Source organism: Lates calcarifer, linkage group LG16_LG22 (assembly GCF_001640805.2).
Source record: "Lates calcarifer isolate ASB-BC8 linkage group LG16_LG22, TLL_Latcal_v3, whole genome shotgun sequence".
NCBI classification, from domain to species: domain Eukaryota; kingdom Metazoa; phylum Chordata; class Actinopteri; family Centropomidae; genus Lates; species Lates calcarifer.
Genome location: NC_066848.1, coordinates 2,661,318 through 2,688,304, shown reverse-complemented (window position 1 = coordinate 2,688,304; position 26,987 = coordinate 2,661,318). Strand labels below are relative to the sequence as shown.

General features: G+C 43.1%; 1 protein-coding gene and 1 long non-coding RNA gene across 4 annotated transcripts in view; both read left to right on the top strand.

Annotated features, from left to right (window-relative positions):
• The window catches only part of fgfr2 (fibroblast growth factor receptor 2), a 39,025-nt gene extending 16,658 nt beyond the window's left edge, over positions 1-22,367 (top strand). Inside the window, exons 6-18 of one of the 2 annotated variants that reach the window (XM_018680189.2) lie at positions 1,116-1,239; positions 5,284-5,474; positions 5,803-5,941; positions 8,580-8,773; positions 9,540-9,679; positions 11,761-11,882; positions 12,746-12,856; positions 13,515-13,705; positions 14,420-14,542; positions 15,620-15,690; positions 18,386-18,523; positions 19,089-19,194; positions 20,654-22,367. In XM_018680189.2, coding sequence (XP_018535705.1) covers positions 1,116-1,239; positions 5,284-5,474; positions 5,803-5,941; positions 8,580-8,773; positions 9,540-9,679; positions 11,761-11,882; positions 12,746-12,856; positions 13,515-13,705; positions 14,420-14,542; positions 15,620-15,690; positions 18,386-18,523; positions 19,089-19,194; positions 20,654-20,818 — 1,815 coding nt within the window. In that variant the 3' untranslated portion in view covers positions 20,819-22,367. Of the gene's footprint in view, positions 1-1,115; positions 1,240-5,283; positions 5,475-5,802; positions 5,942-6,675; positions 6,821-8,579; positions 8,774-9,539; positions 9,680-11,760; positions 11,883-12,745; positions 12,857-13,514; positions 13,706-14,419; positions 14,543-15,619; positions 15,691-18,385; positions 18,524-19,088; positions 19,195-20,653 lie in introns of both variants that reach the window. The other variant, XM_018680187.2, reaches the window with a different exon arrangement.
• A 3,410-nt stretch (positions 22,368-25,777) lies between these two features.
• On the top strand, positions 25,778-26,435 carry LOC127143413 (uncharacterized). 2 transcript variants are annotated; one of them, XR_007814792.1, is made up of 2 exons: positions 25,778-25,877; positions 26,068-26,435. It is a non-coding gene; the product is annotated as an uncharacterized LOC127143413 (long non-coding RNA). The 2 variants fall into 2 exon arrangements; XR_007814791.1 differs by having other exon boundaries at positions 26,030-26,435.
• The last annotated feature ends 552 nt before the right edge of the window (positions 26,436-26,987 follow it).

The window sequence follows — 26,987 nt, the reverse complement described above, 5'->3', positions numbered from 1 at the left end:
GGGAAAGTAAAGCTGGTGTGGTTCTGTTTTATTTCCTCTTTGTATAAAAAAGCCTGAAAACAGCTACAATGAGTGTGAATGTGAAGAATTCCTCCCCTGTGACGGAGTCTATTTGGATTGCAGTTTAGTTATTTTGCTCCTAAATTCCTTTGTCTCTCAAAACAAGCAGCATTTACTGTATATGTCAGAGCTGTGCTGATAGAGTGGAGTAACAGTTTAAAGAGACAGTGATGAAATAAATTTATGAAAAGCCCCGGTGACGCTGAACGGGTCTGAGGCTCCTAGTTAATGCCTGATGGTTTATGAGGAAACACATCTCCCCTGCCAGGAAAGTTTAGGAGCAGATTATGTTGATGTAGCTGCTAATGTCGCTTCCCTTTGGCTTTCAGCAGGCTCATTACAGCGTAGACAAAAAACAGCCGTGACCAGACGGAAATGATACAGTCAGGCTGTCAGATATACCTGGGACACCTCATTTCTCTTTTTTTGTCTACAAATGTTGGACAAAAGCTGTACCTGAGCCCAGCCCTGTGGCATAATCTCTCCTTTGTCAGAAATGTAGGCCTGTACAAGCAGCAGCTACAGTCTCGCTTCAGCCTGTAGACGGAAACACTATTGTTCGCTCACACCTGTGGATTCCACACACAGGTGAAACTGTTTTTACAAATAATTATAAATCGCTGTGTGTTTGAAACTGCTTAGACTGAACAGGTGGGGCTTAGTACATATGATAACAGTGACTTACAGAAGAATTAGACAGCTACAGGGAAGACAGGGGAACTATACTGGGTGTATTTGTCAATTTATAAAAAAAAAAAAAAACAGCTTTAAAAGAAACTGGGATATTTTTTCCCCAGAACTTAAAGAGAGTAAAGAAAATGTTCTGATGTTGCAGAGTCATTCTGCTGGAATCAGGCTGTCACCACACTCAATACTGTTTTCCAGTGCACTGCATCAGCTCTCGTCTTTCTCTCTTTCAACCAAACCCCCTCGTGTCATTTGTTTTCTTTCTCACCTTCCACGAGCTCCTTGTTGTCTGTTAAGTTCTTCAGACTGCAGTGTGTGTGTGTGTGTGTGTGTCTCCTAACATGAAAACTCCTGTCTCTCGTACCCAGGTGCGTAGCCAGCACTGGACCCTGATCATGGAGAGCGTGGTGCCGTCGGACAAGGGCAACTACACTTGTCTGGTGGAAAATGAGTTTGGATCCATCAACCACACCTACACCCTGGACGTAGTGGGTGAGTACCACGCACAGAAACACACTCTCAGACTTCGAGTACACCTGTGAGGCCAATAAAGGAGAAGTTGGGGGATGGAGGAGGGAGCAGGAGGTGGAGGAAAGGCCGGACAGCTGAAAGGATTCTCACAGTGAGAGTAGTGTGTATGTGTGGGTGTGTGCTGTTTGATTGCCCAGGTGCACGCTGCATGCAGGTGCAGCTCAAGGAGTGCTGCCAAGTGTGTGGAAGCTGAACATGCATGTGTCAACAGTTCTGATGTAGTTTCATTAATTTATACAATAGTATGTCATTTTTATTAAATTTGACTTTAATAATGGTAATATGTGGTTGTGATAGTCACTCAGAGTGTATGTATGCGGTTGGTCAAATAAGTGATGTGATTTAAACTACTGATAATACTGTAGTTGGGAGTTCATTACACAAGGTTGTGACAGGTTTCACTATTATGTGACAAACTTTTTTGTCCCTAATGCTAATCTAACCCAGGCAGGCTAAAGCTATTTACTAAAACGTCTATTTTCCATTTCTACTTACAAGATCATTCCATGTGAATCACAAAAGTGATTTTTTAGTAGGACTTTTTTTTTATTGTAGAAATATTTCCTTAGAAAAATTGCTGACAGTGGAGTCTGTGGAATATCTTTAGCAACAGGGACACTGTTTCTGGAAATAAAAACACATTGTTGTTCAGCTTCTCAAATGCAATTTTCCATGATTTGAGCACCACAACCTTGGCTACAACAGAAATTATCTGTATGGCTCAATACTGCAAGGGGTAAATGGGAAAATCAGTGTTTTCTGTGTGAATGTGTGTGTGATTTGGTTTAACTGAATCATTAAGGTCGGCTCAGGTATGACAGGGACCTAAACTGGTAGCGGGTGATTGTTTAGTGTCACTCTCTGAGGACACATAGTGCTGACCTCAGTGCTATCACAGCGAGTTCAGATCCAAGTCAGTCAACCCCACTATGACCTTTGGAAAGAGTGTTTTTCTGCTCAGTTTGCAGAATCGATAGACAGCGGGGACAACAAGGGGAGTGGGATAAAGATAGTAGATCAATGCATGCATGTGTGTTTGTGTGGCACTCTTTGCCCTTAAGTCAATGCGGGCCCGCTCTCCTTTGGCCTCACTCGAACCACTATACAAGCAATCCGTGCGCATCAAAGTTTATTTGACATAGCTATTCTTCTAAAGGCCGGTCAATAATCTACAGATACCCTGGACAGACATGCAGCTGCAGCAGTTTGACTCACAAAAGAACGTTTAGGGGCAACTGGTCAGTCCATGCGTCAGGAGACTGTGTCTGTATGGAGAATTATTCTCCGACTGCCACCATTGTCCCGAGCAGACCTTCTGTAATTACACACTTCTGTTTTGATTAGTGTCTCCATGGTAATAGGGAGTATTATTTTCATTTTATCAGATGGAGATTGAATACCTGAGGGTTTTGCACAATGAGCATATAGGTACATGCACACAAACACATGAAGGTCCACACACACGCACACACATGCTCCCCAACACAGGCCCCCCGCTCTGCTCCCCTCTGGAGTTAGCTAAAGCTCTCTTTCAGACTGCATATTTCTGTTTTTTGTTCTGTTTTATTGCAGAGCAGTAAACCCCCTCCATGTCTGGCTCCGCAGCCACTGCACCCTCCAACCTCTTGCTTCATTCTCCTCCATTATATGGGGTGGACAGAGGGAGGAGAGGGGAAGACAGAGAAAAGGAGGGGGAACAGAGCAGAGACTGAAAAGGCTGTTCTTATCAGTCTTTCTTTGCCCAAATGACCTGCAGGATCAGCCATTAAAACCAAGAGGAGCCAGCCTTTTCTAGTTCAAACTGGCCTCTGGAGAAAGGGCCACAGTTGGAGATCCACGAGCAGACACACATGACAAGCAGACACAAATGAGGAGTCAAAACAGATGTCGGCTCTTTCAATCAGAACTGTGGCACCCAGTGGCCGTGCGGCACTTTGTCGGTAGCCCTATGCCATCCTGTGCCATGCAGCGCCCTTCCTGTGCCTCTACCCCTCCCTGACCATTAGGGCCCTGTGTGCCAAGCTGCCAGGTTACCCAGAGTTCACCGGTCTCGCATGGGACACCATGGAATGCCCCTGGTCTGTCTCCTTACACTTCTTTCTGCCTCGATCCACCACCACTGCCATCAAATTACTCCACTAATGACTTAATTGATAAATGGATTCAGTTTTGAAACGGGTCACTACATATCAGTCACAACAAAACATTAAAAAGCACCGCAGGGTCTGCTCTTTCATTCACTTTGGCACATGGAAACCATAGCCAGGATCTTGGCTTTTCCACCAGTCCCTCATTTCATGGTGCAGACAGAAAGGACAACACGGCTAAGTTTTCATATCCTTCTTTTACTGTTTCTCTTCACATCTTCCCTTATGTTTTCCCTTCCTCAAGTGTAGCTTTTTTTGTGTGCGTTCGATGGTCCATAAAAAAACTTGCACTTGCTCATGCCCACACACACACGCAATATTCCTTTTTTTAATTTAAGCAAGAATTGCTCCACAAACTTTTATTGTTTTGGGGTTTCTCCATAATCATGATGTGGCCTATTTTCTCCCACCGCACACCCATTCTGTCATTTGGTCTGAGTTGTCAGCTATGCAGCACTAAATTCTCCAGCTAACATTTGGACCAGCTATAATGAAGGTTAGAATTAATAGAAAGAACACTTTAAAAAAAGCAGCTTCAAAAGTTCCATGTCTTGCCAACATGTCTCTCTCTTTGATCGTCTCAGTTGAGTTTATTTCCATACAGCTTTATAAGCTTTTTTCCTATTCTCTGTTTTAGTAAGTCTACATCATATCAGACTGTAGACTGTAGGTTTTACAAAGAGAGCACTGGACAACAGTGTTGTTGATCACCCCTCTCTGTTCAGGAAAGATTGAGAGGGTGAGAAGGTAGTGAAAGATAGAGGAGGAGAGAAAAAAGAGGGGAAAGAAAGAGAGACAATAAACAAGGCGAGCCCTAGGAATGCAAGAAGGAGGAGGGAGATGGGGAGAGAGGAAGGAGGGGTGGGAATCATCTGATCTGACAGATTTCAGAAAGATGGAGGAAGAAGAGCGGCAGGCAGGCATATGGAAGAAGTCTCTGCCTCCGAGTTTCTTCACTCTCCATCTGTTGATCCTTTCTCTCCCCTTCACTCACCCTCCCAATTCTTTCTCCCTTTTTTATTTGTCCTGCTTTAACCCAGCCTTAACCCTTCATCACACAGCCTCACCATCCCCCGTGACCCACCCCGACCTTATACACACAGACACACACATGCACAAATGAATTCACTGCACCTACCTTAAGGCTTTGTTTTGGAAAAGCACTGCATCGCCCCAGGCTGAGTGATGTCATTTTGTGTGTGTGTGTGTGTGTGTGTGTAGTGGCAGCAGTGGGTGGTTGCTGTCAGTGTGGGGGTTGGTGGGCTCCTCAGTGTGGTTGTGAAGGCTGGGTAGTGTTTTGAAAGGGGGCATTGTTCCACAGGTCTCGCTCTGTTTGGATTCGCAGGCCAAATGTTTGCTTGTAAAAGAATGCAGATAGCTGGAGATGTGGGGGCTGCTGTAAAGGTGTTTCACTTTTCCAAGACTGGCACATAGTTTAGCTTCACCCCCTCCCTCATATGCAGTATATACACCCCACTTTATAGAAGTCCTCCTCCACCTTCTCCAGTGCTTTATCTTTTAAAGATAAATGCCTCCACCTCTTTGTTTTGTGTGAAGCCTTTAAATGCCTCAGAGATAAGAAGGAGGCAGAGCAGTCATGATTTTACCTGTCAGGGTTGCTGGGAAACATTCACACTCACAGTACGTGAAGTTCTGCTTTTGCACAGATAAACTCTCACACAGTGTGCATGTTTAACTATGTTGATTCTTAAATCAACAAAGCTAAGGGAAATGCCAAGTTGTTGAAACACTTCCTTGTTGGACAACATGTACGTTAAGTGCTGAATAAATTACTGCCTCCTACAATCTGGTATCATACTTTGAGTTGTAACACCAGTGTTTTCCTGACTCTCGACAGAACGGTCCCCTCACCGGCCTATTCTCCAGGCTGGCCTCCCGGCCAACACCACTGTACACGTCGGAGAGGACGCCCGCTTCGTCTGCAAGGTCTACAGCGACGCCCAACCTCACATCCAGTGGCTGAAACACATCACTCAGAACGGCAGTCGCTACGGCCCCGATGGACATCCTTACGTCCGAGTGCTGAAGGTACATTCCTGCACTTCCTCTTTTGCGGTTTTATTCTCTTGATTAGAAGCAAATCCTTCCCTCTTTTTTCTTGGTGTTTTGCCAAAGGTTGCAGGTGTTTCAGATGAATCGAAGCTCATATGAGGAACTAATCATTAAATTTCCTCCCGTATTAACTGATAGGTCTTTTCCATGCTGGCTCTTGGTGGTGATTCCTGCTCTCTCCTCTCTCCCGCAGATCCATAGACAGTAGCTGTAGTCATGATGTTTGCATGTCTGTATGATTAATTCTGTGTATTTGTCTGATTGTCCATGTTCAAGTCTAAGTATGTGTATGTGTGGATTGCAGCGCTCAGGCATTAACAGCTCAGACGTGGAGATGCTCACCCTCACCAACGTGACCGAGGAAGATGCTGGAGAGTATATCTGTAAAGTCTCCAATTATATAGGCGAGGCCAGCCAGTCGGGCTGGCTGACTGTCATCCCAGGTAACCCTTGAGACCTGAGCCCATCTACCCTCCCTCCCTCCCGGTGTGGTTTCCTGGGCTCTGTCCCTGACCTGCTGTGCTGTGGTGGTCCTGCTGGTGGTCTCTTGGTGGTCCTGGGGTTCACAGACCTTCTCTTCCCCTAATGTTAGACCTTTGTGTTTCAGCTGCTCCCTCCACTGCTGAGACTGGTGCAGCCATGGAAGCACTGGTCGGACCTGCATACCACCACACTAAAATTGTCACAGCTAGCATCTCACTTTGCCTTCTGTGTCAAGATGGTGTATGGTGTTGCAGTGCAGTGCTCTCCATGCTCTCTGTGTTTGTTTGTGTTCGTGTCCAGTCTAAAGTGCAGATTAGACTGGCCTCTCCTCGCAGGTTCTGTTGGTGACGGGAACCTTTTGGGTTTTTATTTTTGGTGTTTGGCTCCATTTTCCTGTGTTTTGGTGGCATACTGGGCTCTATCTGTGTCTTTGTTTATGAAACCTCCTCCTCCTCACCCATGGAAACTCCCAACATCCTTTGCTCTAGATGGGACCTCCACGATGGACACCATCCAGCTCCTCTTATTCCCCTCCTGGTGTTGTGGGTCTCATTTTTTTCTTTCTCCCTCTCTGTCCTCCCTCATCTTCCTCTGTGACTCGTCCTTCCTGTTCCTCCTCCACTCTTATCTTCAACCCTCTCTTTCTTCTTCTCCACCTCCTTCTCTTCCTCTTCCTCCTCTTCCTCTTTCCCAGACCGCAGGTGTTAACACCACAGATAAGGAGATAGAAGTTCTCTACTTGCCCAATGTAACAGTTGAAGATGCTGGGGAGTATACGTGCTTGGCGGGTAATTCTATTGGGATCTCCTATCACACTGCTTGGTTGACGGTGCTTCCAGGTATATACACTTGTATACTGTCCTCTCTTTTCTTTTTCTTTTCTCATTCTTGTCTAAAATGGTTAGATTATGTCATTTCAGTGACCTCTATGGAAGACAAATCCTCCCACAGGCACACTGCTCAAATATCAGATTACTGTGATGAACCAGTACGGTCAACATCTAACACGATGTAACTTAGGAGCAGGGAGCATATATTCTAGAATATTATCTGGACTGGCGAGCTGTTGAAAGCTCTGAGCAGATAACGGGGTAGTTTGCCGACGACTTATTATAACTCAGAGACGGAAGTGGAGCTCCCAGAGCAGCTCGAGTGTCTCCAGACTACAGAAGCAGGGGAGGGTTTGTCTCCCGCCTTCTCTGTTCCTTCTCTTACATCTCTCTCCTGCTCCTTGGGGAGAAAGTCTTTCAGTGCCACACTTTGGTTCTGCATGTCAAAGAAATCTTCTTTTTTTCTCATGTATTTCACTTTTCTCCACCCGTTTCCTGGCTCTGATAATTGCCTACTTTTAAGATCCTTATTTCATCTTGAAATAAAGATTGAAAGGTAAAGCTCGAGTTGGCTTGACTTTCTCAATTATCAGGGCCAAACCTCTCCGCCTCTACACTGTGAATGACTCATGCATGTGAATGTTTGTCCATTTGTGTGTGTTCACATTTATCAACTTGTTTTAGCCTATTTTTGTCTGTTGCTGTATGTCTGGCCTGTAATTATGCATACCAGAGGATCAAATCCATAAAGCTGAGTGTCACTGTCTGCACAAGTTCACCTCAGGCTAAACAGACAAATGTTTCTGCAGAAGTTTCCAGCCAAAAGTAAGGTGGGCATTAAATGAGATCGATGAGAGTAGACGACTGTCTGCAGCCCTCAACAGACAAACTGGTATCAAACCTCCCTAAATGTTGTAATGAGATAATAGTTTTGTTTTGTCTGTAAACAATACAGCATAATGATCACAGACAAGCCATTTCCTCTGGGAGTAATATGTAATATTTATTGCCCTCGATGTGCACCGATGGCGCCATCGAGGCTGTGGCTTGTGTGTGTGTGCTATGGTTTTTGGACGAGCAGATACGAGGCAGACAGGAGAAAGGTTCCTACATGTAGCTTCACCTCCAGCTGGCTGACGGGCTGCTCGACTGGCTGTGCTGCACAAGAGCCTTGTTTGTGGTCTGGAGGGCTATGCATTACAGAACAGTCCATTTATATAGCACACACACACACACACACACACAAACTCCACTCATTCCCACGACAGGAAGTTCGGGCCATATACAACCACGAAGGACGCTGCTCTCCCTGGTTTGCGATCTGAAGTGAAGTGCATATTGTTCAGTCGTCCGTGGGTGTGTGTTTGTGTTTGTGCTCGCGTGTCTCCAACATTAGCACAGAATGCAGACATATGCAGGCCTGGTTGTACTGACTGAGTGAAGACTTAAATCTGTTTAGACTATTAAGCCCTGTACAGGCCTGTTACATAAAAAAAGTAGGCGTGCTGGTACCCTGGGAAGAAGAGAGAGAGGAGGATGCTACAAAATCATTTCTGTTTAGTTTGCCTGCCGATCGTGATTACATTTATGCATGACTCATCTCCAGAGCATCTGTCTCTGTGTTTGCCCGTCTGATACCCATGTGTGTCTGGTCAAATGAAGAATGTGCCTGTGTGTCACTCAAACATGTGCATGTGAGTGATCAGAGTCTTCCTCTAACTTTCCTCGCCTCATCTCTGTCTCATTTGTCCCCGTTTATTTTCCTCAGCCCTCGAGAAATCCCCAGGGCCCTTTTCCCCAGACTACGTGGAGATTGCAATATACTGCGCTGGTGTCTTCCTCATCGCCTGCATGGTGGGCATCGTGGTGGTGTGTCGCATGAGGAACACAGCAAAGAAACCAGACTTTGGAGGCCAACCAGCAGTCCACAAACTGAGCAAGCAGATCCCTCTGCGCCGCCAGGTAACAGAAAGTAGATAAAGAGTTCTAAAGGCATCTAACACCCCTAGAGGAGAAAAACACACACTGCACTGCAGACATGCTGCAGAAATGGAATGACACACAGCAAACTCTAGATAATATCCAGGAGGATAATACTGAAAAATATTTAAAAAATGCACAGTTGATACGTTTTTAAAAATACGTATTACTTTGATTGTTTGTACACACACCTTATTATACACTGTTAAACAATCTTAAACCGTCTACCTCCAGCCTCATTTAGAAGGCATGCATTTCTGAGCAAGTTAGCACTGCTGCCTGAAACTGCAGCCAGAGCCTTTTTTTCTGTGTGTGAGCCATGCTTTTCCCTCAACACTCCAAAAGGTACAAAAAGTGTTGGATTACATTCTGCGAAGAGACTGATTCCTGTGTCAAGGTAAGGTTAGGGTGGAGAGAGGCGTGATGAGCCCCGGGGAGAGGCGAAGCTGAATGATTAACACTTGACATTCATCAAAATTACTGTTGTTGCTCACTTCTTAATGATTTCTGAAATGTAATCTCTGGCCTTGGGACAGACTCTACAGTAATGTTAAAACATTAGCCATTGAAATTAAGGATATATACATATTATACACCAACACTGCTGATCATGTCAATAAACTCTCCACAGTCAACCAAACACACACACACACACACACACACGTTTACTCCTCTGGTGATGTCTTGGAGCTTTATCTGACCTGTGAACCCAGACCGCGGTGATCAGCCAATGCTTTTCTTCCTGTAGGTGTCGGCAGATTCGAGCTCTTCCATGAACTCCAGTACGCCGTTGGTACGAATCACAACACGTCGGAGCTCGGCGCACGATGAGCCAATCCCTGAGTATGACCTTCCTGAGGATCCACGCTGGGAGTTTGCCCGAGACAGGTGAGGGCTGTCTGTTTGTTATGTACATTTTTAAAGAAGAAAATAAGCTTTAATGGTTCTGCTGGTTTCAGTGGCTCATGAGGATTGATGTTTTGCATTCAAAATAGTAATTATGATTATGATTATACACAATGCTAAATACATAATTATGTAAATCTGATTCAGCTCCCATGTAAAGCTTTAAAAAGCCTTTAAAATGCTGATCTGCTCCACAGTCTCACTTTCATCTGAAAGGGGTGTTCAGAATAGCAGACTCAGGTTTCAAGGCCTGCATACAGTACCTGTTTGACAGTATGCATGACAGCTTTGCAGTGCTACACCCTTGGCCCACGTCCTTAATTTTATTTGGCTTGGGTGCATGTCAGTGGTTAATAACAACACAATGAGCATCAGTCTGGTTGTATCTCAGCTGCTAAATGACCAGATTGTTATATGTGAAGAATACCATTAACAGTGATAGACAGCAGGCAGTGTTGACTAACCAGTGAATAATGGTTGTGGTGGCTGAGATAAAGGCTGATTCATCTGCTGTTGCTGTCATAAAATGACCGACCTGAACTTGGCAACATGCCCCCTCCCTCATCATTACAACTGCTGCTACATCACACTCTCACTCATGCGTCGTCACAGACACACACACACATGCTCCTGATGGTAAGGAAAGAAGCTGTGCTAATTAGTGGTTAGCACTCGCAGCTTTCATCTGCATGTTTGGGCTAGGAGTGTTTGCTCAGTTTCATACCAGAGGAATTAGCACCGCTGAGGTTTCGGTTAGTCACAGTTGCAGCGGCTAGTGATAAGCTGCAGGGTGGATTTAATAGGACAGCAAAGGTTAGAGAAGTTTAATACCCACTTGAGGCCTCTGGTTTTTGAAAGAAAAGGGAAAATCCCAACGCATTAACATGGAAAGCCTGTCTTTTGTTAAAATGGTTGTAAAAAGAGCTCACATCATAAATTTTACCATCACTCATCAGAGAAAAAAACAGTCCTGAGGTAATGCTGGACTCTGTGTGTGTGCATACAGAATGGCATTCTGTTGAAAAGTTTTAATTTTAATTGATGAAGAAACCAAAGGGGATGTTTTCTCTGGGCTGAATACATCTCTGTGTGTCTTTCTGTTTGGGTCTTTATTCCTCGCCTGTCATTCCAGCGCCTGAGGGATCATGTTGGGATTGCAGAGGAATGCTAACGTTTGCGGTTTGCATGGAGGAAAAATAACATTGATTATGTGTGGCTGGATGGACAGAATGGTTGCCATTGAGCGTGGACAGATAGGAGATTGTGTTACTACGGCAGGGCGCCGGCCTTGGGCCCTAGGCTTTGCAGTGTGCAGTGTGATTGTTTACATAGCCAGGACACTGGGCGTTGGGGGTGGGAACAACACCTGTCAATCAAATGAAAAAGCACCAGGGTTCACCAGTTAAGGGGTCAGATCAGTGCCGTGGCTCTGACAGATAGCTGTATTTATCTATATCAATCAGAGTAATAAAGTTTGGACATAAAGTTTAACACACCAGCTATTGTGACATAGCTTACAATAAAATAGTACTTAAATTTCCATCTGGTATTGTAGTCAGACCCACCTGTATGGCAACACAAAGCCAGCATTCCATCTATCACAGGCTAATGTGTCGGGCTAAGCTAAGCCCTGTGTAATGACTTGTAAAGAGTGTATATTGGAACATGCCAAGGCAGGGTAAACAGTTTAGAAATGAGTGCCTCTCCCTGGCTTTATCAGGTGATTATCGTTGCCATGTCTGCCTTCCTACCTACTGCCCTGGCACGGGCTGCAGTCACCGCGCCAATAAAGCACTCACACAGACGCAATCTGATTGAAACAGAGAGAGCGATCTAGTGAAAAAAAAAAGACAGGGTGAGGTTGAGAAACTGGCTTGGTGCCTGGTTTCATTCCTTCTGTCACTCTCATACTCTATCTAACCTGTTTATTTCTGCACAGGGAGGGAATCGATGCCACAGTCAGATCAGGTCGATGAGTTTTAGTCATGTATTTCAGCAGCTAATCAGCTTCCTGTCTGTTTTTTCTTGTCTCCCTCTTTGTGTTTGCTGTCTGGTGGCTGCAGGTTGACCCTGGGCAAGCCCCTAGGTGAGGGCTGCTTTGGCCAAGTTGTAATGGCAGAGGCCCTGGGCATCGATAAGGACAAACCCAAGGAAGCTGTAACTGTCGCCGTCAAGATGCTGAAAGGTAAGTGGGTCGCCTGCCGCTGCACAATCACAGTGAGGCTGTAATGGTAAACGTCTGGCCTGTGTTTAAAATCAGACCACTGGGATAAGATGTACACTGCTTCATTATGTCTTGTGGGCAACCTGAGTACATTTTATAGGTGATTTATGCTCCAGTGAGGGTTCAGCAAAGGGCAAGGCGGAGCCTGGGGCTGCCGTTATTATTTGTTATTGGTGGCTGCTGAGTGACGGCTAGGGGCAGGTGAATTGGATAGGTAAGGGTTAGGGGTGGTCACATACCTGACCCCAGAGCAGCAGCTGGCTGGAGCTCAGTCAGCACCCACACAAAGAGGCAAGTCACACTAGCAGCACTGGAGTGATTAAAGCATGAAAGCAGCAGGAGGGGGCACTGGGTTGGTTGGGGACTGGGGGGCAGTTAGATCAGGTACAGCAGCAGGCTACTGGACTTACTTTGACAATGGAAATCTGCTTTTAGAACGACTCCAGGTACAGTAATGGTGCAGAGGAATGTAGGCAATGCCACTCTGACTGTCTGGATACCTCTACTGGCTCAATCAGTCCCATGAAAAAGGAGCCTGTGCAGCAGATAATGAATCCAGATTGAGCGTCTTTAATTCCTCCCCCTCCCTCCCCCTGGCACTCAAAGGATGGCTCTGTAGTCTGTGTGAGGAGCTTCTCTCGCTGCTGTAACTTTAGCCCACATTGTCTGTCAGCTGCACTTAATCAGAAGCACCTACAAACAAGGTGTTGTCTGGCAGGGCAGCCCGAGTTCTGAGTCGAAGGGTTAAAGGGAAGACAGGACCGGTGTGTTTGTTTTGCTCGGTTTTTCCAGACGACCTTCAATCCAACTTCTTCTGTTCTTAGATGACGCCACCGAGAAAGACCTGTCTGACCTGGTGTCAGAGATGGAAATGATGAAGATGATTGGCAAACATAAGAACATCATTAATCTTTTGGGGGCCTGTACACAAGACGGTGAGTGGCACAGGACATAACATCAAACAGTACCACTTTAAGAAAGGAAACCGAATACACAGATGTTTTTGCAAGTGATAAAACTTCATTGTGTGTATATACAGTATTCAGTGTTGTATTGTGGTTTTAAGGTGCAGCAGGATCTGCCTTTGTGTAACATATTGTACTAAAAGTTGCTGCATGCTTCAAAGGAATTCATAAAATGTGTCATCAGACCACAGCAGACAGGAAGTGTAGGTCAAGGTGCTTTACTTTTTTGGCAGTAGCAGTGTCAACAAAGCTGAGCACCCAGGAAGTTTTTCTCCTCATGAAGTCATGATTGTATGAAGGATGAAAACAAATAATATTCACAGCCAAGTGCACCTGTTCAATACCTGATGAAAATAACTGAATTAGTTTTGGAAATGTACATAAATTCTAAAATGCAGCACTGTCATCTGGAAGGTATTTTCCACACAGACTTCCTCATGTTTTTGAACAGAAATGTTCTTGAAGCAAGCAACAAATTTTAAGTCTTAGAATTGAAAGGATAGGTTCCTCTTCTTTATGTATTCCATTAAAAATTCACCTTGAATTTAGTTCAGTGCCACTTTTTGTCTCAAAGGGAATCATTTATGACCGTGTTCAAAAGTTAATGTGAGTCCTTTCTCTGCTGCAGGTCCCCTCTATGTGATAGTAGAGTACGCCTCCAAGGGCAACCTTAGGGAGTACCTGCGAGCCCGACGGCCGCCCGGCATGGAATACTCTTACGACATCGCCCGTGTCTCTGACGAACAGCTCACTTTCAAAGATCTGGTCTCCTGCACTTACCAGGTGGCACGGGGCATGGAGTACCTAGCATCACAGAAGGTAAGAGAAAAGAGGACGCACACAAACACACAAAATGACCTGTCCTCACATCAACTACCCCCCTGCTGTATGCCCAGACAGCTCTCTGTGCCAGTACACAGTGTTTGAAGTTCTGTATCCAGGAAGGTTTTTACGTAGGAAGCCTGCTTGTGCGTCACTGTGGGAATGTTGTCTCCTAAAAACACTCCTCTGACCCCCTGCCCAATCCCTGCATTGTCTCTCATTTCACAACAAAAGCCCCTCTGTGTAGAAGAATTGTGAAGTTTTCACAATGGGGGTATGGCCATGTTGGCCAAACGCAGCCTCACGCTCCCTCTCACTGTTGGAATGTGACAGAGCATACTGTCTCTCACACACACACACACATGTACATGCTTGCATATGCGCCCTGATGCACAGACTCTGGCCATATATGTAGCAAAGTATGTGAGGAATCTTTACTTATCCAGACATGTTCATGTTGGTGCAGTCATTGTGGCGTCATGTTATTCAGTCAAGTGCTACCTATGTGCAGGAGATTTCTGGATGATTACATGCACATTTTAACACCATTCCAAATGAAGTATACACCTGTTTCAGAGTTGATTTATTTATGCAGTGATGTAACTGTCTTGTTCTTTTCTTCCCCTCACTTTTTCCACTCTCTGACCTCCCTCCTCTTGTCTCCTTCTTTTTTTTCTCCTCCCCCCTCATTTCTCACTCTCTCCATCCCAGTGTATACACAGAGACCTGGCAGCCAGGAACGTCCTGGTCACAGAGAGCAACGTCATGAAGATCGCTGACTTTGGCCTGGCCAGGGACGTCCATAACATCGACTACTATAAAAAGACGACTAATGTGAGTCCTCAACCTGCACGCCGCACACTGAGGGATGTGCACTTCGAGAGAGTGTAATGTCTTTGAGAGCCACAGTGTGAGATTAGTCCACCCGTCTCTCTTTTCTCTAAATCCCTCCCTTCCCTCATCTTTCTGTTTCACTCTTTCCCTCGGCTGGTGTCTTGGCAGAAGCTGCGGGTTCCCAGGCAGCCTGTGAATGTAGTGCTTCTGGAGGTTCTGCCTTGTTTATCCCTCAGCCTCTTGTTCCTTTGGTTCCACAGACACTTATACAATTAGGCAGAAAGAGAGACAGAGTGAGAGGGAGAGGGGAGCGGTTTAAACATAATTGACAACTCCATAGTGTCTTTCTTTCCCACCGCAGAGCAGCATTGCCTGCACATCCTCATTTAGTATGCATGGTTGCCTTTTCATCGCATGCACAATCATCTTGAGAACTAGCTGACAACAACAACAACAACAATACGCAATGATGTTGATGGTAATGATGATTAGGACAATGACAGCAGCTACAATGATGATCACTTATGTTCAGTGGTCCTATTATTGTTATATTACCCAGTGAAAAAGTATTGTTGGTGGAAAATAAGAGTCTACAATAAGGCACAATACATTTTTGATGTATTATGTGTTTAACTTGTTGCTGATTAGTATTTACAGCAGCTGAAAACATTTATTTCATATGAAGCTATTCTCATGCTTCTCCATTTAATAATCGTGTCCAATGAGATTATTCTTGCCATTAGCCCACCACATAGACATTGATCCAGGTCATCTTGTCAGCTGTGCTTAGCTTCCCAGCCAGTGTTTTAATAGCACATAGAGATAAACTCTCCTTTATCTGTGACCCTGTTTATCAGCTCTATTGCTTTAACAATGTAAATGTTCCTCTGGGAATCCTTCACCCAGACAGCCGCTCCTCAAAGTCCCCAGTGCCGTATTCCCCAGGCTTTCCAGGAGTAATGAGATCTCCCAGCAGTGAATTCATTCAAACATGCTGATCAGGACAGAAATGAAGATGCTCAGGGGTGGTTTGTGTGTAGATTTTGTTTGACCCCTCACCCACGTGTGTGTCCTCAGGGTCGTCTCCCGGTAAAATGGATGGCTCCAGAGGCGCTGTTTGACCGGGTCTACACACACCAGAGTGATGTGTAAGTATATATCGAACTGCTTCTGTGTCCCACAACCACAAATGTGTGATTCTAAATCACTTTTCACACATCTGTGATCCAACTAAACCTTATCTCGTTAAAATGGTCCATCACTGCTGTTTTAGTTTGAATGTGGAGCCCAGCTGGTTTCCTGTTGCCTGCAGTCAGATTCAGATGGTTGTTTTTCAGGAGTACAGGAGAAGGGAGTGGGTGAGGTGTTTTGGTGCAGTGCTGGTAAGTGTTAGGTTGGGGGGGGGGGTGTGACTGGCTATAGGGGGCCAGCACTGGCCAGTCTGTGGCAAAAGTGAGGATTTCACGCTAGACTTGTAGTCAATGCCGTGTTACTAATCTGACCGGCTTCAAAGGGCCCTGGAAGGAGCCCGGAGCCCACCAGCACCTCCTCCCCCACTGCCTCACCCCTCGCTCCTCCGGCTCGGCTCGGAAGTCTCCCCTCCTTTTGGGCCTCTGCACATGTCTGAATGCAACAATACTGCAGGCCTCCAGTACGGGCCTCATCCTCCCTACACCCACTCCCCTTTAACCCCCTGCCATCCCGTCTTCACTCTCATTCACCAACACTTTGAACATGTGGCTCATCGTTTTGGAGCCGTTCCATGATCAAAATAATCTCCCCCCTCCCTCCTTTCACCCCAACGTTCTTATTTTCATTCATCTGGTATGTGAATTGCTGACCCGTCTCTGTCTTGCTCTTTTTTTAAGTTCAAGAGTACTCATTCTAAAAACAGAACAAAGGGAGCGCGTCCCTCTCTTTTTGGTGTTTGAGTCTTATGCGTTCTGACAGCGTTGTTTGAAGTTTCTGCTCCAGACACTGGCGGCAGAAAGTGTATGTGGCAATTAGATAAATGCCTTGCATGCTGACCCCTGGGAAAGGAGATTTTGTGTGTGTGTGTCTGTGAGTCATGCACCAGTAGCACACTAAACATAGCACTCATCCAGTTAAGCACATGGATAGAGAATCTCTCCACTGTCCATGTTTGTGTATATGTGTTTGTGCACATAAATAATATGTGTACATACACATGATGTCCTTCATGTTCTGTAGCGCAGCACCGATCAATAAACTGGGGGAGTGCATTGAGCTGAAGGGGGGTGCAGCATGAAGTGGCCGCTGTAGTCCTTTCTACCAGCTCATTGCTAATTATGTTGCATCACTCACTTTTAGTAATTGGCTTTTTCACATAGCATATGAAGGGAGAGGGAAGATGAGGAGAGGTGTTGGGGAGGTGGAGGATGGTGGGCTTACACTCAGACACCACCAGAAGCGCGCAGCCGATCCATACATGACATCAGATTAAATGAATACATGAATTCCAATGAAACTCACTCCTTGTTTTGACAGATGGGCCCAGGGGACTCAGCTATACTGGTGTAGGTGTAGGTAAAGAGTTGTAGATCAAGCCCAAACAGACTGCTTCATGGACAGGCTTGGTGGAGGCGGTGTGGGTGGGGGGTAGGGGGGTTCTCACCCCCCTCACCTCTTCACCAAGAGAAACAAATGTATTCCTTCAGTTCTAGCTCCTACACCAGCTCACACCACATTTCAGAGCCTTGAATCTTCATGTTTTGATCAGATCCACTGATGCATGGACATGCATTGAATGGTTCTCTGACATTTATATTCATGTTGCTTTCAGTCAGTATCATAAGCTTCAGCAACAGAGAACATACACCCTAACTGTTGGAGATATGAATGTAATGAGCTATGAACGACTCCAGAATATGAGCCTACATAAATACTCGGTCTTTGAATGCTTGGTCTTTTAAAGTGACATGGAGAATGTTGGTGTGTGTGTTTATTTGTTGAGTCACAGTTGGTTGCAGGTGGACACGAACCTGCACAATCCAACAGGTTGACAAGCACTGAGAGGCGGTTACAAAGTAGCACAGAAAGGAGAGATGAGTGTGTCAACAACTGGAGAGATACAACGCAGTGATAAAGGAGGGAGCAAACCTGGGGCTGGTTGTGTAAACAGATGGAGGAACTGATAAGCGGCCAACCTGCCTGCCAATGCCTACTTGCCTGGTTGGACAACTAACATGGCCTGCCTTAATGTGAATGTGCACATTCGTGTTCGTAAGCGTGTCTGCGTGTTATAATCCAGCCTTTGTTTGGACGTGAATCAAGCATGCTGTCAGCACAACAGCGATTCCTTTGAAACACTCTGGATCTCTAGCATAAACAGCGAGACAGTGACGGAAATCAGTGGCCTGGAATCAGTGATATCTAACCACCGGATGCTGCGATGAGGAAGTAGTTAATAGTTAATATTCACAAGCCATCGCTGGACCTCTCTCTCCTCTTTTGTCTGCTGTGGGTGGTCTACTGTTTGTTTTGGTGTGGTGTGACTGGACAATGCCGGTCTGTGTAACGGGCCAGCCGCGCACAAAAGCCATCATTGAGATCAGGGCCAGAGTGGCACTGGGAGCGGGTTAGCGCCACAAGCCACCGGACGGCAGAAAGAGGGCATTGACACCACTGCTGTCACACTGTTGAAGTTGTTTCCAAACTTTGGCTAAGTGACTGTATATAGATGATCTGTAGGCTGAAGGAAAGTGACACTCAATGGGCCTAATGTTATTTAGATTACACTGGGAGCTCTGGAGTCCTGCTGGTACACTGTCATGTTTGTATATCTGGACTAGATTATTCATATGTCTGTGTCTGTCCTACCAGCTGGTCATTTGGGGTGCTGATGTGGGAGATCTTCACCCTCGGGGGCTCACCCTACCCTGGCATTCCTGTTGAAGAGCTCTTCAAGTTGCTCAAGGAGGGCCATCGCATGGACAAGCCTGGCAACTGCACCAACGAGCTGTAAGTTTTGCTCTCTTCTCTAACCAAGCTGAAGCCTCAGACTCAGCGCCATCCCAGTCTACATCAGATCCATGACTCCGGCCCTGTGTGTCCTCTCTGTCTGGCCTCTGCACAGCTGTGGCTGGCTGCTATCAGTGTCCTCATTCACAATAAGTCCTCTGCAGTCAGCCGACAATAGCACAGCTCTGCCATGGTGCCACACTGAGAGGGAATGGAAAACAAAGTAGAGAGCAGTTCATGACACACACACATTAGAGTATTTAAGAAATCCAAAGCACTGGGAGGCACGTTTGTGATCGGCAGCTGCCCGTCAAAATGTAAGAAAACGAGGCGGTGTCAGAGAACGCCTGCTGTTTTGATTTATTCTTCAATGTGGAGACACCTGACTCCAGAGCCATAAATCATTTCAGCTGAAATTCAGCTGATTGTGAAACATGGAGACAAGGTAGATGAGGAGTGGCACAGCTTGAGTTGAACAAACTGAATAATACCTACAGCTCTGTTCTCTCTCCCTTCATCCACTCTTCTCCTTTGTGTGAACTGATTCGGATTTTCTTTCTCTCAGGTATATGATGATGAAAGACTGCTGGCATGCCATCTCATCCCAGAGACCCATCTTCAAGCAGCTAGTAGAAGATCTGGATCGCATCCTCACCCTCAGCACCAATGAGGTGAGTGCAGCTCTGTCGTTCTTTCTCACACATTTTTATGTGTGTGAAAGAGAAAAGGTTCTTGGATTCAGGGTGGTCAGAAAGCATGCTACACAAACCCTATAATTTCCTGGCAAAGTCCAGTATTTCATAACAATAAAACAGAATAATATGATACATTCCTACACAGAGTAACCTGTTTCTCAATCCAAACTAAATTACACTCTTGCCAGTGCATGCCGGGTTCAGCAGAATGTTGCTGAAAGCTTTAGGAGCATTAGCAGCCTTGTTGCTGACACAAGGCCTAAATGGTGACCGAAAAAATGGCCAGATGATTTGATCCAGGCCCAACATGGCCGCTACGGCCCAGTGAAGTTGCCCAATCATCACATCCATGCTTCGTTCCTTATAATGGCCTGCGTTTCTTTCCATTCCCCTTCCTGTCTTGTGTGATATCCGCGTGCCGACCTGAAAAGAGGCCGTCGATGGAAAGCTGTCAAGACTCGTCTGCTCTGGAGCTGGAACTTCATGAATTTATGCCAAAAAAGCCCAACTTAGAGTTTGAACTTCTGAAATGTAATAAAGCGCCTTTTTCTTGCCTTCTCCCCCCCTCCTTTCTCTCTGCCCCAAACCGCTGGCAGATGTGGAGGTCTTTAGTAATGTGAGCCTTCTCGTGTTGAGCTGGGAAAATGGAAGCCAGTGCTCATTTTCTAGAAAACCCCAAGAACTCTTCCTCCTCACAACTATTCCAAATAACAGCCATGAAAGACAAGTAGGGAGGAAAAAAAAAGCCTCAGCCGACATGAAAAGACCAAAACAACTTCACAACACTGGACCGAGTCAAAAATTAATAACAGGATTTCTTGGGGTTTTCATCTTCCTTCTTCATTTTTTTCAGTATTGTGTTCTGCCAGCGCCTTTATTTTTTCCAGCTCTCTCACAGCATTTACGTTGGGCGTTTCAGTGTCAGATGTCAGATTTGTTTGGACTGAACTTGAGAGTGATAAAGGCCGAAATGCCATAACTCGCCCCGGTTTCCCTAGTCAGAATGTATCCTCTTTCCCCCAACTTCACAACCACTTGAAACTGTTTTGTAGTGGACCAGAACCGGTCGACCCTGGTATCTCCAGGCTCCACTGGATCAGCCAGCAGTCTAACATTCAATTTATTACTTATTATTCCTGTAAATATTTTCGTACAGTATCCAGTTTAAGATTATTTTTTCTGTTCCGTTTCATAAATCCTTACAGGTTGATGTGGTATGGTTTAGATAAATATCATAATGGAGGTGATACTCTTCTCCTCCACCTCTCTCACCCTCCTCTGGAAAGTCCCTGTTCTTGTTGACTGGGTTTCAGTACTGTATTTATGTTCTCTTGTTTGCCCTAGGTCTTTTTGTCTTTTACTCCATCGAAGCGTCTTTCCCTTCTGTAACATATGAGCTTGTGTCTAACTGTAAATGATCTCACCCTGTCTGCAGGAGTATCTGGACCTGTGCGCCCCAACAGAGCAGTATTCCCCCAGCTTCCCTGACACTCGCAGCTCCTGCTCCTCTGGTGACGACTCGGTCTTTTCCCATGACCCCTTGCCGGACGAGCCCTGCCTCCCCAAGTACCAGCACATCAATGGAAATGTCAAAACATGAGCCCCCCCCCCAGCTTGACCTGCCCCACTCTTACCCCTCAATGTCCCAAAACACACGTAGCACAGACACTCTCTCTAAAATCATCCCAACCTCCTGCCCCCCCATCACCCCTCTGGCTCCCAGTGGACTAATGGACCCAGATGGGACTGGGCTGGTGGCAGCGCTGCTGTCACACACTCACACTGCCATGCACACACACCACATACACCACATACTCACATGAGGTCTTAAAGGAGAGGACAGGGACCCTGCAGAAGCTGTTTTTTTACTGACTGACTGAATGAATGGATGTTCCCCGGGGAACATCCTCCTCTCCCTTCATAAAAACACAGACTTTTCAGTTTGGTTCTCATGTTTGTACCCAGAGAGTTTTCTTTTTTTGCAACTGACGACATGACTTGTTTGGTGATCCGATTCCAGTGGCTGGCATTCCAAGACTGTTACTGGCTCCTGGAGGAATGTATGGATCGATGTGAACTTAAAACAAGGGACTAGAAGAGGATGACAAATAGGAAAAGGACTGAGAGACAAAGCTCCGACTAACAAAACAGAGGAATAGGAGGAGAGCACATATAGAAGCTCTCCTGTTTATTTTGTAATATTGAAGCATTTCTTTTACAGTTCTCTTGATAAACCTTCCCAATTATTCTGGAGAAAAAAATACACAGTATAATGTATAGTGCTGGGTATATTTGTAAATATATTCAAATATGTATAAATATATATTATATATTTACAATGAATTATTTTTTGTATGGACTCCGAAATAACCCCATCCCTCCCCACCCTACTTTGGTTTTGAGGCAGGTATGCTAACAGGTTATGTGTACTATATTTCTCTTCACACACACACACACACACTCACACACATGCAGACATGGATACACACTTTAATATACACAAACACCTGTCTTACTCTCACTCAGTAACACAGTTGAGTATTGGCTTTCAGGGACTGAGGTAGCACGTTAATTTATTGACTTATGTGTTTTTGAAATAAATCAAAAAAAGTCTGGAAAAAAGAACAAAAACAATATGGCAGAAATGATGACATTAATGATGCTGATAATACATAAATAATCCATTAAATTTATGGTAATTTAAAATGATCTTTCAACAGTAACAGGAAAAAGCTATTTTTAGTAGGTTTGAAAGATCCAGGTTTTGTAAGTTTTATATATGAATGTGAATATTAAGTTAAATTTTAAAAAAGTGTACATTTTATAGTCAGCTAATCCCTTTCTTATGTAGATGTTGATGCCATTTCTATCCAGTCATTTTACTCTTTCTTAGCTTTGCTGTAGGAAACGAGATTTATTTCTGGATATTTATGTATGATTGAAAGAAAAAAAGAAATACCCACTAGCAATCCGCTCCCTCATTTAGACTTAAACATAGACTCCAAATTTACTTGACAGAATTGAAAGCTGAAAAACAAAGTATTAAATCATTCAAGTGTTTTTTGTTTTTTTTTTCTACTGGACCAACTTTAAGATGTTTTTTTGCAAGTGTTTATGACACATTTGCGAAATAAATGATGGAAAAAATATATTCCTGTCCTAATCCCTGCCTTTGTTGGATGTTAATGTTGCACTGACTATGAAGATGTGCATATTTGCAGTGGGCGGCAGAGAGTTTGTTTTATTTTTATAAGTTGGAAGAATGTGTTATCATTAAACTGCACATTCCTCTGAGCTAAATTTCTTTTTCTTTGGATCTGATATGGGTGGAGATGGTTTAGCTGTCATTACTACAGTACTTTTAGGAGAAAGCATTTTGCTTGTATGCTTTGATTCTTTACTGACTGTAAGAAGAGGGATTTTCCACCGTATCTGTGATTAATTCAGAGAAACTGGACAAAGTGGGTACTTCAGTCGTCATGATAGGCCAAGTCCCCATGCAGAACTACTCAGCTCAGCACAAAAGTAATAAATGTGATCAAGTTAGATTCCAAATTTATGCCAGTGGTCAAAGCAATTTTGTTAATGAACAGGGAACTCATCATTGTCATGATAGTGTGGCTGTGTGTCTCGATCTGTCTGACTTTGATCAGACAGAGAGTCTTTGTTAGTCTCCTGGCAGACTAATAGGTGCTCTGATTAGCTGATTGATTTCCCTTTTTTCTCTTATCAGAACAGATTTAATTCAGCAGAGTGAGTAGTTGATTTATCTGATTTGATGTAAGTTAATCAAAGTTGATCTATTAGTGAGTGTGATTGATAGTGGCAGCTGTGGATGTGGTTGAATGTAGTACTGGTGGTGCATAGTATGACAATGATACAGCCACCCACCGGTCTTGGCATTCGGGACAGTAATACCTGGTCTAAACTGATCAACCCCAGATGAGCATGACTAAAAATAAAAATAATAGGTGGATAGACAGTAACCATTTAATAGTATGGAAGTGATTCATTTATGTTGGTAAAAAATACGACCCCCCCCCAAGCCCCCCCAACCCAATTTACCAAGCTTCAACTTGTTCTGAATAAATAAGTCTTCCTCCAATAGACGTGTCCCCTCATGTCTCCGGAACCTGAAAAGGGCTTGGAGGGAAAAGTCAGTGAGAAAACATTCCTCTTTTTCCATAGAATAAGGGGGTAAGAAAGCAGCTACAGCCCTGGAGGATTGGAGGGGGGATTGGAAAGAAAGAGTGGCAGGATAAACCACAGCTTCATATACCCTCATTAGAGGGGGGAGTGGAGAGAAAGAAATGCCGGATATCCACACTGGCTATTGCACACTTTTATCAGAACGGCTGTCTATTGTGCTGTATAGGCTGATGGCACACACAGGCAGGGAGGGAGCAGGGAGGAGTGAACTTCAGGGAGATGAAATAGAGGATTTGATTGTTTCATCTTGACAAATGCCCTCTGAGCTGTCATTGCATTTATGTGAGAATGTACACTTTATTTGATGTTGACAGTGGCCCTGAGGGTCAACAATGATTCACAACAAAATCATTTCAGAAAACACCGGGAAAGTTTTTGATGCCTTACTATACTAACACATTTTTTTATGGTTATTTTAGACGCCTTACTGTGCTAAGACATTTTTTGACCACTTTTGACGCCTAACTATATTATGACATTTTTTTACACCTTAAAAAAAGAGCCATTTTTTGATGTTACTATACTGTGATATTTTTTGACCAATTTTGACACCTTACTATAATATGACACTTTTTGACCAATTTTGACGCCTAACTATGCTATGACATTTTTGATGTTTTTTGACACATTATTATGACAATTTTTGACCAATTTCGACGCCTTATTTTACTGAGACATTTGTTGAGGCCTTACTATGCTATGACATTTTTTGATGTTTTTTGACACATTACTATTTGACTAATTTTGAACAATTTTGACGCCTTACTATATTATAACATTTTTTAACCACTTTTGATGTCTTACTATACTATGAGATTTTTTGACCAACATTTTTTTTTACGCCTTAAAAAAAAGGACATTTTTTGATGGTTTTTGATGCCTTACTTTACTGAAACATTTTTTGAGGCCTTACTTTACTATGACATTTTTTGATGGTTTGTGATGCCTTACTATATTATGACATTTTTTGACCAATTTTGAGACTTTTTGAGGCCTTGTCATAGCCTTACTAAGCATAGCCTTACTAGACATTTTCTGATGTTTTTTAAGACCTTACTATACTATGACATTTTTTGGCCGATTTTGACGCCTAACTATGCTATGACATTTTATTGACCAGTTTTGATGTCTTACTATATTATGACATTTTTGGACCAATTTTGATGTCTTACTAAACTATGACATTTTTTGATGGTTTTCGACACCTTACTGTACTATGACAATTTTTGACAGCTTACTTTACTGAGACATTTTTTGATGCCTTACTTTACTATGACATTTTTTGATGGTTTGTGATGCCTTACTATATTATGACATTTTTTGACCAATTTTGATGTCTTACTATACTATGACATTTTTTGACAACTCTTGATGTCTTACTATACTATGACATTTTTTGACCAATTTTGATAGATTTGATGCCTTACTATACAAAAACCATCAAAAAAGTCATAGTATAGTAAGGCGTTAAAATTGGTCAAAAAATGTCATAGTATAGTAAGGCATCAAAAGTGGTCAAAAAATGTCATAGTATAGTAAGGCGTTAAAATTGGTCAAAAAATGTCATAGTATAGTAAGATGTCAAAAACCTTCAAAAAATGTCATAGTATAGTAAGGCGTCAAAAGTGGTCAAAAAATGTCAGTATAGTAAGGCGTTAAAATTGGTCAAAAAATGTCATAGTATAGTAAGATGTCAAAAACCTTCAAAAAATGTCATAGTATAGTAAGGCGTCAAAAGTGGTCAAAAAATGTCATAGTATAGTAAGGCGTTAAAATTGGTCAAAAAATGTCATAGTATAGTAAGGCGTCAAAATTGGTCAAAAAATGTCATAGTATAGTAAGATGTCAAAAACCTTCAAAAAATGTCATAGTATAGTAAGGCGTCAAAATTGGTCAAAAAATGTCATAGTATAGTAAGGCGTTAAAATTGGTCAAAAAATGTCATAGTATAGTAAGGCATCAAAAACCTTCAAAAAATTTCATACTATAGTAAGGCGTCAAAATTGGTCAAAAAACGTCATAGTATAGTAAGGCGTCAAAATTGGTCAAAAAATGTCATAGTATAGTAAGATGTTAAAATTGGTCAAAAAATTTCATAGTATAGTAAGGCGTCAAAAGTGGTCAAAAAATGTCATAGTATAGTAAGGCGTTAAAATTGGTCAAAAAATGTCATAGTATAGTAAGGCGTTAAAATTGGTCAAAAAATGTCATAGTATAGTAAGATGTCAAAAACCTTCAAAAAATGTCATAGTATAGTAAGGCGTCAAAAGTGGTCAAAAAATGTCATAGTATAGTAAGATGTCAAAAACCTTCAAAAAACGTCATAGTATAGTAAGGCGTTAAAATTGGTCAAAAAATGTCATAGTATAGTAAGGCGTCAAAAGTGGTCAAAAAATGTCATAGTATAGTAAGGCGTCAAAAGTGGTCAAAAAATTTCATAGTATAGTAAGGTGTCAAAATTGGTCAAAAAATTTCATAGTATAGTAAGGCGTCAAAATTGGTCAAAAAATGTCATAGTATACTAAGGCGTCAAAATTGGTCAAAAAATGTCATAGTATAGTAAGGCATCAAAAACCTTCAAAAAATTTCATACTATAGTAAGGCGTCAAAAGTGGTCAAAAAATGTCATAGTATAGTAAGGCGTTAAAATTGGTCAAAAAATGTCATAGTATAGTAAGGCGTCAAAATTGGTCAAAAAATGTCATAGTATAGTAAGATGTCAAAAACCTTCAAAAAATGTCATAGTATAGTAAGGCGTCAAAATTGGTCAAAAAATGTCATAGTATAGTAAGGCGTCAAAATTGGTCAAAAAACGTCATAGTATAGTAAGGCGTCAAAATTGGTCAAAAAATGTCATAGTATAGTAAGATGTTAAAATTGGTCAAAAAATTTCATAGTATAGTAAGATGTCAAAAACCTTCAAAAAACGTCATAGTATAGTAAGGCGTTAAAATTGGTCAAAAAATGTCATAGTATAGTAAGGCGTTAAAATTGGTCAAAAAATGTCATAGTATAGTAAGATGTCAAAAACCTTCAAAAAATGTCATAGTATAGTAAGGCGTCAAAAGTGGTCAAAAAATGTCATAGTATAGTAAGATGTCAAAAATTCAAAAAACGTCATAGTATAGTAAGGCGTTAAAATTGGTCAAAAAATGTCATAGTATAGTAAGGCGTCAAAAGTGGTCAAAAAATGTCATAGTATAGTAAGGCGTCAAAAGTGTCAAAAAATTTCATAGTATAGTAAGGCGTCAAAATTGGTCAAAAAATGTCATAGTATACTAAGGCGTCAAAATTGGTCAAAAAATGTCATAGTATAGTAAGGCATCAAAAACCTTCAAAAAATTTCATACTATAGTAAGGCGTCAAAATTGGTCAAAAAAAGTCATAGTATAGTAAGGCGTCAAAATTGGTCAAAAAATGTCATAGTATAGTAAGGCGTTAAAATTGGTCAAAAAAAATGTCATAGTATAGTAAGGCGTCAAAAGTGGTCAAAAAATGTCATAGTATAGTAAGGCGTTAAAATTGGTCAAAAATGTCATAGTATAGTAAGATGTCAAAAA